The sequence below is a fragment of the Scomber japonicus genome, chromosome 9 (assembly GCF_027409825.1).
Source record: "Scomber japonicus isolate fScoJap1 chromosome 9, fScoJap1.pri, whole genome shotgun sequence".
NCBI lineage: Eukaryota > Metazoa > Chordata > Actinopteri > Scombriformes > Scombridae > Scomber > Scomber japonicus.
Window position 1 is genome coordinate 173565 of NC_070586.1, and position 15718 is coordinate 189282.

Below are 15718 nucleotides of genomic sequence, written 5' to 3' on the forward strand. Positions count from 1 at the left end.
CGTGTTGATAACGTGTTGATAACGTGTTGATGACGTATTGATAACGTGTTGATAACGTGTTGATAACGTATTGATAACGTGTTGATAACGTATTGATAACGTGTTGATGACGTGTTGATAACGTGTTGATGACGTGTTGATAACGTGTTGATAACGTGTTGATAACGTGTTGATAACGTATTGATAACGTGTTGATAACGTGATAACGTGATGATAACGTGTTGATGACGTGTTGATAACGTGTTGATAACGTGTTGGTAACGTGTTGATAACGTGATGATAACGTGATGACGTGTTGATAAGGTGTTGATAGCGTGATAACGTATTGATAACGTGTTGATAACGTATTGATAACGTGATGATAACGTGATGATAACGTGTTGATGACGTATTGATAACGTGTTGATAACGTGTTGATAACGTATCGATAACGTATAGATAACGTGTTGATAACGTGTTAATGACGTGTTGATAACGTGTTGATAACGTGTTGATAACGTATTGATAACGTGATAACGTGATGATAACGTGATGATGACGTGTTGATGACGTGTTGATAACGTGATGACGTGTTGATAACGTGTTGATGACGTGATGATGACGTGATGATGACGTGATGATAACATGTTGATAACGTGATGATGACGTATTGATGACGTGATGATGACGTGATGATAACGTGATGATGACGTATTGATGACGTGATGATGACGTGATGATGACGTGATGATGACGTGTTGATGACGTGATGATGACGTGTTGATAACGTGATGATGACGTGTTGATGACGTGTTGATGACGTGTTGATAACGTGATGATGACGTGTTGATAACGTATTGATGACGTGTTGATAACGTGTTGATGACGTGTTGATGACGTATTGATGACGTGATGATGACGTGATGATGACGTGATGATGACGTGATGATAACGTGTTGATAACGTGATGATGACGTATTGATGACGTGTTGATGACGTGATGATGACGTGATGATGACGTGATGATGACGTGATGATGACGTGTTGATGACGTGATGATGACGTGTTGATAACGTGATGATGACGTGTTGATAACGTATTGATGACGTGTTGATGACGTGTTGATGACGTGTTGATGACGTATTGATGACGTGATGATGACGTGATGATGACGTGATGATGACGTGATGATAACGTGTTGATAACGTGATGATGACGTATTGATGACGTGATGATGACGTGATGATGACGTGATGATGACGTGATGATAACATGTTGATAACGTGATGATGACGTATTGATGACGTGATGATGACGTGATGATGACGTGTTGATGACGTGATGATAACGTGTTGATAACGTGTTGATGACGTATTGATGACGTGATGATGACGTGATGATGACGTGTTGATAACGTGATGATGACGTGATGATGACGTATTGATAACGTGTTAACGTATTGATAACGTGTTGATAACGTGATGATGACGTATTGATGACGTGATGATGACGTATTGATGACGTGATGATGACGTGATGATGACGTATTGATAACGTGATGATGACGTGATGATGACGTGATGATGACATATTGATGACGTGTTGATAACGTGTTGATAACGTGATGATGACGTATTGATGACGTGATGATGACGTATTGATGACGTATTGATGACGTGATGATGACGTATTGATGACGTGATGATGACGTATTGATAACGTATTGATGACGTATTGATAACGTATTGATAACGTGTTGATAACGTATTGATAACGTGTTGATAACGTGTTGATAACGTGTTGATAACGTATTGATAACGTGTTGATAACGTGATGATGACGTGATGATGACGTATTGATGACGTGATGATGACGTATCGATGACGTGATGATAACGTGATGATAACGTGATGATAACGTGTTGATAACGTATTGATAACGTGTTGATAACGTGTTGATAACGTATTGATAACGTGTTGATAACGTATTGATAACGTGTTGATAACTTGTTGATAACGTATTGATAACGTGTGGATAACGTGTTGATAACGTGTTGATAACGTGTTGATAACGTATTGATGACGTGATGATGACGTGTTGATGACGTGTTGATAACGTATTGATAACGTGATGATAACGTATTGATAACGTGTTGATAACGTGATGATAACGTGATGATAACGTATTGATAACGTATTGATAACGTGTTGATAACGTATTGATGACGTGTTGATAACGTGATGATAACGTGTTGATAACGTGTTGATAACGTATTGATAACGTGATGACGTGTTGATAAGGTGTTGATAGCGTGATAACGTATTGATAACGTGTTGATAACGTATTGATAACGTGTTGATGACGTGTTGATGACGTGATGATAACGTGTTGATGACGTGTTGATGACGTGTTGATAACGTGTTGATAACGTGTTGATAATGTGATAACGTGTTGATAACGTGTTGATGACGTGTTGATAACGTGATGATGACGTGTTTATGACGTGTTGATAACGTATTGATGACGTGTTGATAACGTGATGATAACGTGTTGATAACGTACTGATGACGTGTTGATGACGTGTTGATGACGTGTTGATGACGTGTTGATGACGTGTTGATAACGTATTAATAACGTGTTGATAACGTGTTGATAACGTGATGATAACGTGTTGATAACGTGATAACGTGTTGATGACGTGTTGATGACGTGGTGATGACGTGTTGATAACGTGTTGATAACGTGTTGATGACATGTTGATAACGTGTTGATGACGTGGTGATGACGTGTTGATAACGTGTTGATAACGTGTTGATGACGTGATGATGACGTGATGATGACGTGTTGATGACGTGTTGATAACGTATTGATAACGTGTTGATAACGTGATGATAACGTGTTGATAACGTATTGATAACGTGATAACGTGTTGATAACGTGTTGATAACATGTTGATAACGTGTTGATAACGTGTTGATAACGTGATAACGTGTTGATAACGTATTGATAACGTGTTGATAACGTGTTGATAACGTATTGATAACGTGTTGATAACGTGTTGATAACGTGATGATAACGTGTTGATAACGTGATGATGACGTGTTGATAACGTGTTGATGACGTGTTGATGACGTGATGATAACGTATTGATAACGTGTTGATGACGTGTTGATGACGTGTTGATGACGTGATGATAACGTATTGATAACGTATTGATAACGTGTTGATAACGTGATGATAACGTGTTGATAACGTGTTGATGACGTGTTGATGACGTGTTGATGACGTGTTGATGACGTGATGATAACGTATTGATAACGTGTTGATAACGTGTTGATAACGTGTTGATAACGTGATGATAACGTATTGATAACGTATTGATAACGTATTGATAACGTATTGATAACGTGTTGATAACGTATTGATAACGTGTTGATAACGTGTTGATAACGTGTTGATAACGTGTTGATAACGTGATGATAACGTATTGATAACGTGTTGATAACGTGTTGATAACGTGATGATAACGTATTGATAACGTGTTGATAACGTGTTGATAACGTGATGATAACGTATTGATAACGTATTGATAACGTGTTGATGACGTGTTGATAACGTGATGATAACGTGTTGATAACGTATTGATAACGTGATGATAACGTATTGATAACGTGTTGATAACGTATTGATGACGTGTTGATGACGTATTGATAACGTGTTGATAACGTGTTGATAACGTGTTGATAACGTATTGATGACGTGTTGATAACGTGTTGATAACGTGTTGATGACGTGTTGATAACGTGTTGATAACGTGTTGATAACGTGTTGATAACGTGTTGATAACGTGTTGATAACGTGATGATAACGTATTGATAACGTGTTGATAACGTATTGATAACGTGTTGATAACGTGTTGATAACGTGATGATAACGTGATGATAACGTATTGATAACGTGTTGATAACGTGATGATAACGTGTTGATAACGTATTGATAACGTATTGATAACGTGTTGATAACGTATTGATAACGTGTTGATAACGTATTGATAACGTATTGATAACGTGTTGATAACGTGTTGATAACGTATTGATAACGTGATAACGTATTGATAACGTATTGATAACGTGATAACGTATTGATAACGTGATAACGTATTGATAACGTGATAACGTGTTGATAACGTGTTGATAACGTGATGATAACGTATTGATAACGTATTGATAACGTGTTGATGACGTGTTGATAACGTGATGATAACGTGTTGATAACGTATTGATAACGTGTTGATAACGTGTTGATAACGTGTTGATAACGTGTTGATAACGTGATGATAACGTATTGATAACGTGTTGATAACGTATTGATAACGTGTTGATAACGTGTTGATAACGTGATGATAACGTGATGATAACGTATTGATAACGTGTTGATAACGTGATGATAACGTGTTGATAACGTATTGATAACGTATTGATAACGTGTTGATAACGTATTGATAACGTGTTGATAACGTATTGATAACGTGTTGATAACGTGTTGATAACGTGTTGATAACGTATTGATAACGTGATAACATATTGATAACGTATTGATAACGTGATAACGTATTGATAACGTATTGATAACGTGTTGATAACGTGATGATGACGTATTGATAACGTGTTGATTACGTATTGATAACGTATTGATAACGTGTTGATAACGTGATGATAACGTATTGATAACGTGTTGATAACGTATTGATAACGTGTTGATAACGTGTTGATAACGTGATGATAACGTGATGATGACGTGTTGATGACGTGTTGATAACGTGTTGATAACGTGATGATGACGTGATGATAACGTGTTGATAACGTATTGATAACGTGTTGATGACGTGTTGATAACGTATTGATAACGTGTTGATAACGTGTTGATAACGTGATGATAACGTGTTGATAACGTATTGATAACGTATTGATAACGTGTTGATAACGTATTGATAACGTGTTGATAACGTGTTGATAACGTATTGATAACGTATTGATAACGTGTTGATGACGTGTTGATAACGTGATGATGACGTGTTGATGACGTGTTGATAACGTGTTGATAACGTGTTGATAACGTATTGATAACGTGATGATAACGTGATGATGACGTGTTGATAACGTGTTGGTAACGTGTTGATAACGTGATGATGACGTGATGATGACGTGTTGATAACGTGTTGATAACGTATTGATAACGTGTTGATAACGTATTGATAACGTGATGATAACGTGATGATAACGTGTTGATGACGTATTGATAACGTAGTGATAACGTGTTGATAACGTGTTGATAACGTGTTGATAACGTATTGATAACGTGTTGATAACGTGATGATAACGTGATGACGTGTTGATAACGTGTTGATAACGTATTGATGACGTGTTGATAACGTGTTGATAACGTGTTGATAACGTGTTGATAACGTATTGATAACGTGTTGATAACGTATTGATGACGTGTTGATAACGTATTGATGACGTGTTGATAACGTAGTGATAACGTGATGATAACGTGTTGATAACGTGTTGATAACGTGTTGATGACGTGTTGATAACGTGATGATAACGTGATGATAACGTGTTGATAACGTGTTGATAACGTGTTGATAACGTGATGATAACGTGTTGATAACGTATTGATAACGTGTTGATGACGTATTGATGACGTGTTGATAACGTGTTGTTAACGTATTGATAACGTGTTGATAACGTGTTGATAACGTATTGATAACGTGTTGATAACGTGTTGATAACGTGATGATAACGTGATGATAACGTGTTGATAACGTATTGATAACGTGTTGATAACGTATTGATAACGTATTGATAACGTGTTGATAACGTGTTGATAACGTGTTGATAACGTGATGATAACGTGATGATAACGTGATGACGTGTTGATAACGTGTTGATAACGTATTGATAACGTGATGATAACGTATTGATAACGTGTTGATGACGTGTTGATAACGTGATAACGTGATGATAACGTGTTGATAACGTGATAACGTGTTGATGACGTGTTGATAACGTGTTGATGACGTGATGATGACGTGTTGATAACGTATTGATAACGTGTTGATGACGTATTGATGACGTGTTGATAACGTGTTGTTAACGTATTGATAACGTGTTGATAACGTGTTGATAACGTATTGATAACGTGTTGATAACGTGTTGATAACGTGTTGATAACGTATTGATAACGTATTGATAACGTGTTGATAACGTATTGATAACGTGTTGATAACGTATTGATAACGTGTTGATAACGTGTTGATAACGTATTGATGACGTGTTGATAACGTGATGATGACGTGTTGATGACGTGTTGATAACGTGTTGATAACGTGTTGATAACGTGTTGATAACGTATTGATAACGTGTTGATAACGTGTTGATAACGTGTTGATAACGTGTTGATAACGTATTGATAACGTATTGATAACGTGTTGATAACGTGTTGATAACGTGTTGATAACGTGTTGATAACGTATTGATAACGTGTTGATAACGTGTTGATAACGTATTGATAACGTGTTGATAACGTGTTGATGACGTGTTGATGACGTGATGATGACGTGTTGATAACGTGTTGATAACGTATTGATAACGTATTGATAACGTGTTGATGACGTGTTGATGACGTGTTGATGACGTGTTGATAACGTGTTGATAACGTGTTGATGACGTGTTGATGACGTGTTGATAACGTGTTGATGACGTGTTGATGACGTGTTGATGACGTGTTGATGACGTATTGATGACGTATTGATGACGTGTTGATAACGTATTGATGACGTGTTGATAACGTGTTGATGACGTGTTGATAACGTGTTGATAACGTGATAACGTGATGATAACGTGTTGATGACGTGTTGATAACGTGTTGATAACGTGATAACGTGTTGATAACGTGTTGATGACGTGTTGATAACGTGTTGATAACGTATTGATAACGTGTTGATAACGTATTGATAACGTGTTGATAACGTATTGATAACGTGTTGATAACGTGTTGATAACGTGATAACGTGATGATAACGTGTTGATGACGTGTTGATAACGTGTTGATAACGTGTTGGTAACGTGTTGATAACGTGATAACGTATTGATAACGTGTTGATAACGTATTGATAACGTGTTGATAACGTGTTGATAACGTGATGACGTGTTGATAACGTGTTGATAACGTGTTGATAACGTGTTGATAACGTGTTGATAACGTATTGATAACGTGTTGATAACGTGATGACGTGTTGATAAGGTGTTGATAGCGTGATAACGTATTGATAACGTGTTGATAACGTGTTGATAACGTATTGATGACGTGTTGATAACGTAGTGATAACGTGTTGATAACGTGTTGATAACGTGTTGATAACGTATTGATAACGTGTTGATGACGTGTTGATGACGTGTTGATGACGTGTTGATAACGTGTTGATGACGTGTTGATGACGTATTGATGACGTGTTGATAACGTGATGATGACGTGTTGATAACGTGTTGATAACGTATTGATAACGTGTTGATAACGTATTGATAACGTGTTGATAACGTATTGATAACGTGTTGATAACGTGTTGATAACGTGATAACGTGATGATAACGTGTTGATGACGTGTTGATAACGTGTTGATAACGTGTTGGTAACGTGTTGATAACGTGATAACGTATTGATAACGTGTTGATAACGTATTGATAACGTGTTGATAACGTGTTGATAACGTGATGACGTGTTGATAACGTGTTGATAACGTGTTGATAACGTATTGATAACGTGATGATGACGTGTTGATGACGTGTTGATAACGTGTTGATAACGTATTGATAACGTGTTGATAACGTATTGATAACGTGTTGATAACGTATTGATAACGTGTTGATAACGTGTTGATAACGTGATGACGTGTTGATAAGGTGTTGATAGCGTGATAACGTATTGATAACGTGTTGATAACGTGTTGATAACGTATTGATGACGTGTTGATAACGTAGTGATAACGTGTTGATAACGTGTTGATAACGTGTTGATAACGTATTGATAACGTGTTGATGACGTGTTGATGACGTGTTGATGACGTGTTGATGAAGTGTTGATAACGTGTTGATGACGTGTTGATGACGTGTTGATAACGTGTTGATGACGTGTTGATGACGTATTGATGACGTGTTGATAACGTGTTGATGACGTGATGATAACGTGTTGATAACGTGTTGATAACGTGTTGATGACGTGTTGATAACGTGTTGATGACATGTTGATAACGTGTTGATGACGTATTGATGACGTGTTGATAACGTGTTGATAACGTATTGATGACGTGTTGATGACGTATTGATAACGTGATGATAACGTGTTGATAACGTGTTGATGACGTATTGATAACGTGATGATAACGTATTGATGACGTGTTGATGACGTATTGATAACGTGATGATAACGTGATGATAACGTATTGATGACGTGTTGATAACGTGTTGATGACGTGTTGATAACGTGATGATAACGTGTTGATGACATGTTGATAACGTGTTGATGACGTATTGATGACGTGTTGATAACGTGTTGATAACGTATTGATGACGTGTTGATGACGTATTGATAACGTGTTGATGACATGTTGATAACGTGTTGATGACGTATTGATGACGTGTTGATAACGTGTTGATAACGTATTGATGACGTGTTGATGACGTATTGATAACGTGATGATAACGTGTTGATAACGTGTTGATGACGTATTGATAACGTGATGATAACGTATTGATGACGTGTTGATGACGTATTGATAACGTGATGATAACGTGATGATAACGTATTGATGACGTGTTGATAACGTGTTGATGACGTGTTGATAACGTGATGATAACGTGTTGATGACATGTTGATAACGTGTTGATGACGTATTGATGACGTGTTGATAACGTGTTGATAACGTATTGATGACGTGTTGATGACGTATTGATAACGTGATGATAACGTGTTGATAACGTGTTGATGACGTATTGATGACGTGTTGATAACGTAGTGATAACGTGATGATAACGTATTGATAACGTGATGATAACGTGTTGATAACGTGTTGATGACGTGTTGATGACGTGTTGATGACGTATTGATGACGTGTTGATAACGTAGTGATAACGTGATGATAACGTATTGATAACGTGTTGATAACGTGTTGATAACGTGTTGATAACGTGATGATGACGTGTTGATGACGTATTGATGACGTGTTGATGACGTATTGATGACGTGTTGATAACGTGTTGATAACGTGTTGATAACGTGTTGATAACGTGATGATAACGTGTTGATAACGTATTGATAACGTGTTGATGACGTATTGATGACGTGTTGATAACGTATTGATAACGTATTGATAACGTATTGATGACGTGTTGATAACGTGTTGATAACGTGTTGATAACGTATTGATAACGTATTGATAACGTGTTGATGACGTGTTGATGACGTGTTGATAACGTATTGATAACGTGTTGATGACGTGTTGATAACGTGTTGATAACGTGTTGATAACGTGTTGATAACGTATTGATAACGTGTTGATGACGTATTGATGACGTGTTGATAACGTATTGATAACGTATTGATAACGTGTTGATGACGTGTTGATAACGTATTGATAACGTATTGATAACGTATTGATAACGTGATGATAACGTATTGATGACGTGTTGATAACGTAGTGATAACGTGTTGATAACGTGTTGATAACGTGTTGATAACGTATTGATAACGTGTTGATAACGTGATGATAACGTGATGACGTGTTGATAACGTGTTGATAACGTATTGATAACGTGTTGATAACGTATTGATAACGTGATGACGTATTGATAACGTGTTGATGACGTGTTGATGACGTGTTGATGACGTATTGATGACGTATTGATGACGTGTTGATGACGTGTTGATGACGTGATGATAACGTGTCGATAACGTGATGATAACGTGTTGATAACGTATTGATAACGTGTTGATAACGTGATGATAACGTGTTGATAACGTGTTGATGACGTGTTGATGACGTGTTGATAACGTGATGATAGCGTGTTGATAACGTGTTGATAACGTATTGATGACGTGTTGATGACGTGTTGATAACGTGTTGATAACGTGATGATAGCGTGTTGATAACGTGTTGATAACGTATTGATAACGTGTTGATAACGTGTTGATAACGTGTTGATAACGTGTTGATAACGTGTTGATAACGTGATGATAACGTGTTGATAACGTGTTGATAACGTATTGATGACGTGTTGATGACGTGTTGATAACGTGATGATAACGTGTTGATAACGTATTGATAACGTATTGATGACGTGTTGATGACGTGTTGATAACGTGATGATAACGTGTTGATAACGTATTGATAACGTATTGATAACGTGATGATAACGTATTGATAACGTGTTGATAACGTGATGATAACGTGTTGATAACGTGTTGATAACGTATTGATGACGTGTTGATGACGTGTTGATAACGTGATGATAACGTATTGATAACGTGTTGATAACGTGATGATAACGTGTTGATAACGTGTTGATAACGTATTGATAACGTGATGATAACGTATTGATAACGTATTGATAACGTGTTGATGACGTGATGATGACGTGTTGATAACGTGTTGATAACGTGTTGATAACGTGTTGATAACGTATTGATAACGTGTTGATAACGTGTTGATAACGTGTTGATGACGTGTTGATAACGTATTGATAACGTGTTGATAACGTATTGATGACGTGTTGATAACGTGTTGATAACGTGTTGATAACGTGATGATAACGTATTGATAACGTGATGATAACGTGTTGATAACGTATTGATAACGTATTGATAACGTGTTGATGACGTGATGATAACGTATTGATAACGTGATGACGTGTTGATAACGTGATGATAACGTATTGATAACGTGTTGATAACGTGTTGATACGTATTGATAACGTGATGATAACGCGTTGATGACGCGATGATAATGTATTGATAACGTGATGATAACGTGTTGATAACGTGTTGATGACGTATTGATGACGTGATGATGACGTATTGATGACGTGATGATAACGTATTGATAACGTGCTAACGTATTGATAACGTGTTGATAACGTGTTGATAACGTATTGATAACGTGATGATGACGTGTTGATAACGTGATAACGTGTTGATAACGTGCTAACGTGCTAACGTATCTCTAACCATCTCTAATCAAACAGCCTCTGAGGCCAAACAGGAAGTCCGTGAAGAAAGAAAAAACAATGAAAAGGAGAAAAAAGGTAAACGCCCCCTGCTGGACGACAACAGGAACAGCAGCAGAGAGGTGTTTTAGCATCGTAGCAGTTAGCTAGGGTCGGCTGTAGTACTATAGTAGTACTACTGTATTATAGTACTATAGCAGTACTATAGTCATATAGTAATAGTACTATAGTATAGTAGTACTATAGTACTATTACTATAGTATAGTAGTACTGTAGTAGTACTACTGTACTATAGTATTACCATAGTATAGTAGTACTATAGTATAGTACTACTATAGTATACTATAGTAGTACTACTATAGTATAGTTGTACTATAGTACTATAGTAGTATTACTATAGAAGTGGTAGTACTACTAATAGCAGTATAGTAATAATAGTAGTACTATAGTTATAATAGTAGTACCATAGTACTACTTCTATAGTACTATAGTCTATAGTACTATAGAAGTAGTACTATAGTACTATAGACGTAGTAGTAGTGTAGTACTATAGTAATTATAGTAGTTCTATCGTAGTACTACTAGTAGTAGTACTACTAGTAGTAGTACTATAGTAGTAGTACTATTAGCAGTATAAGTACTGCAGTGTGTCAGTAGTACTATAGTACTATAGAAGTAGTAGTAGTATAGTACTATAGTAATAATAGTAGTTCTATAGTACTACTACTAGTAGTAGTACTATAGTAGTAGTACTATTAGCAGTATAAGTACTGCAGTGTGTCAGTAGTACTATAGTACTATAGTAGTAGTACTATTAGCAGTATAAGTACTGCAGTGTGTCAGTAGTACTATAGTACTATAGTAGTAGTACTATTAGCAGTATAAGTACTGCAGTGTGTCAGTAACCTGCATGTTGCCATGGTTACACAGCAGCTCAGAAGATTTTGATTCCCGGTGGACCGAAATTCAGTCAGCTGTCCAAAGTCGCCTACGTCTCCTTCGAGGGTGAGACTCCTCCTTTACTCCTCCTTTACTCCTCCTCCTCTCAGTGACTCCTCCTTTACTCCTCCTCCTCTCAGTGACTCCTCCTTTACTCCTCTCAGTGACTCCTCCTCTCAGTGACTCCTCCTTTACTCCTCCTTTACTCCTCCTCCTCTCAGTGACTCCTCCTTTACTCCTCCTCCTCTCAGTGACTCCTCCTTTACTCCTCCTTTACTCCTCCTCCTCTCAGTGACTCCTCCTTTACTCCTCCTTTACTCCTCCTCCTCCCAGTGACTCCTCCTTTACTCCTCCTCTCAGTGACTCCTCCTTTACTCCTCCTTTACTCCTCCTGCTCTCAGTGACTCCTCCTTTACTCCTCCTCTCAGTGACTCCTCCTTTACTCCTCCTTTACTCCTCCTGCTCTCAGTGACTCCTCCTTTACTCCTCCTTTACTCCTCCTCCTCTCAGTGACTCCTCCTCTCAGTGACTCCTCCTTTACTCCTCCTTTACTCCTCCTGCTCTCAGTGACTCCTCCTTTACTCCTCCTTTACTCCTCCTTTACTCCTCCTCCTCTCAGTGACTCCTCCTTTACTCCTCCTTCTCTCAGTGACTCCTCCTTTACTCCTCCTTTACTCCTCTTGCTCTCAGTGACTCCTCTTCTCAGTGACTCCTCCTTTACTCCTCCTGCTCTCAGTGACTCCTCTTCTCAGTGACTCCTCCTTTACTCCTCCTGCTCTCAGTGACTCCTCCTTTACTCCTCCTTTACTCCTCCTGCTGGTCCATCAGTGTTCATGTTGACTCTTCTGTCTGTTTAATGTAACTGCTGCTTTACCTCCTGCAGGTAAAGTACAGGTGTGTGTGTGTGTGTGTGTTACAGTGTGTGTGTGTTACAGTGTGTGTGTGTGTGTGTGTGTGTGTTACAGTGTGTGTGTGTGTGTGTTACAGTGTGTGTGTGTGTGTGTGTGCGCGTGCGTTTGTGTGTGTGCGTGTGCGTTTGTGTGTGTGCGTGCGTGTGTGTGTGTGTGTGTGTGCGTGTGTGTGCGTGTGTGTGTGTGTGTGTGTGCGTGTGCGTTTGTGTGTGTGCGTGCGTGTGTGTGTGTGTTACAGTGTGTGTGTGTGTGTGTTACAGGAGTGTATAATGACACAGGTGTGTGTGTGTGCGTGTGTGTGTGTGTGTGTGTGTGTGTGTGTGTGTGTGTGTGTGTGTGTGTGTGCGCGCGCGTGTGTGTGTGTGTGTGTGTGTGTGTGTGTGTGTGTGTGTGTGTGTGTTGCAGACTGTGAGTGTAACGGTCACTCCAACCGCTGCAGCTACATCGACTTCATCAACGTGGTGACGTGTGTGAGCTGCAAACACAACACCAGAGGACAGAACTGCCAGTACTGTCGCCTCGGTTACTATAGAAACGCCTCCAGGCCTCTGGACGCCGAGGACGTGTGTGTGGGTCAGTCACACACACACACACACACACACACACACACACACACACACACACACACACACTGTAACACACACACACACACACACACACACACACACACACACACTCTGTAACACACACACACACAGGGGTGGATTGGCCATAGGGAGTACCGGGACTTTTCCCGGTGGGCCGGTCAATAATGGGCCGGTGGCAGCCGTTTTTTTATTTTTTTTATTTGTTTATTTAGTTTTTGCTGCGCCTTGCCATGGTTACTCTCCCGGCCCAGGGGCAGAGACATGCACCGGCCCACAGAGCTCCGCTGCAGCCTGCAGACACAGCAGAGGCCCATTGGCTTGCCTGTCTAAAGAATACCTGGCCCAGTGGCCCTATGATAGGCTACAGAGGCCCAGGAGTCCCACCCACGCTGGTTCTTGACTCCCCCCCCCCCCCCCTCGTCCAATCACCTTTGATGACAAGCAATCAGATGAGAGATAGTGAGAGATACTACTACAACAAAATGGACAATGCAGCTAAAAAGCGAAAAGGCGGAGCGGATAAACAAAGAGATAAAAAAAAGAAAAGCTCTAGCAACCTACGCTGCTACGCACAAAAAAAAATCAGAAATGTTTGCTGCGGGGGCCAGCGTGGCCGGAGCGGCTTCAGGAGTGGGTCCCTCTCAGCAGCAGGTGTCGGACAGTGGGGCTCCCGCTGCCATGGTGGTGCAGGAGCAGGTTGAGGAAGACTCTCCACCATGTGGAAGTGATGATAGAGTTTTAAGCAGGTGTGATCCTGCCAGCATGGTGTGGATAAACACTCATTAAATGTTCAGTATGGTTACTAACTGTCTATGAACTTTACTTAACATAATAAATAGCAAACTCTGCATAGTGTGGTGTGTTACAACTAGGCCTAAATCTAGTTATCTAAAGTATTAGAAAACAATAACCATATTCATATACTATCCTGATTCATTGATTAGTTGCTTTTATTAACCACTTAACCACTATTTTCATCAAAGGATGTCACATAATTACAAATCTGCAAGCTTACCACTCAACTCACATGTTGCAATGTGATGTGGTCTGAGCATGTAGATCTGATCATTTCTACCTATAATGACATCCGCCAAATCAGGTCACCAGAGTTAAAGTGTTGTAAGTGTCAACATGCACCTTTCTTTGTGCCTATAGTCTAATTTCTTCATGAAGGACATTGATCTAACACCATGACATATATGTAGCCTATGATGTTACATATTCTTTTTAGTCAGTGTTTATGGTTTATTGCTCGTTCAACAGTTTCACATGATACAGTTAAAACTAATTCAAGCCTATTCAAGTCTCCAGAATACAAGGGATATTGTTCAGTATACTAGTGTTATTAAGGGCTTGTGTGTTTAAATGTACATCAACGCGAGTTGGCACAGTATCTGAGCGTGGATTGTAGTGGGCCGGTCTGGACCAAAAAGTCCAGGGCCGAATTTTTGTCCCAGTCCAGGCTTGCACACACACACTCTGTAACACACACACACTCTGTAACACACACACACTCTGTAACACACACACACACTAACAGTATTGTGTATTGTGTGTGTATCAGAGTGTGGCTGTCACCCAGAGGGCAGTCTGTCTCCTCACTGCTCAGACTAACACACACTAACACACACACACACACACACACACACACACACACACACACACTGTAACACACACTAACAGTATTGTGTGTGTTGTGTGTTGTGTGTGTATTGTGTGTGTATTGTGTGTGTATTGTGTGTGTTGTGTGTATCAGAGTGTGGCTGCCACCCAGAGGGCAGTCTGTCTCCTCACTGCTCACACTAACACACACTAACACACTAACACACACTCTGTAACACACACACACACACACACACTGTAACACACACATACACACACACACACACACACACACTGTAACACACACACACACACTAACAGTATTGTGTGTTGTGTATTGTGTGTATCAGAGTGTGGCTGCCACCCAGAGGGCAGTCTGTCTCCTCACTGCTCAGACTCGGGTCTCTGTCAGTGTAAG

General features: G+C 39.1%; 1 protein-coding gene across 1 annotated transcript in view; it reads left to right on the top strand.

The window, feature by feature from the left end:
- Nucleotides 1-15718, top strand: part of ntng2a (netrin g2a) — a 45302-nt gene that overhangs the window by 22456 nt on the left and 7128 nt on the right. Inside the window, exons 6-8 of the mRNA XM_053324738.1 lie at nt 12341-12363; nt 13517-13684; nt 15651-15718. The exon at nt 15651-15718 is cut by the window's right edge and continues 25 nt beyond it. Coding sequence (XP_053180713.1) covers nt 12341-12363; nt 13517-13684; nt 15651-15718 — 259 coding nt within the window. The remainder of the gene's footprint in view (nt 1-12340; nt 12364-13516; nt 13685-15650) is intronic.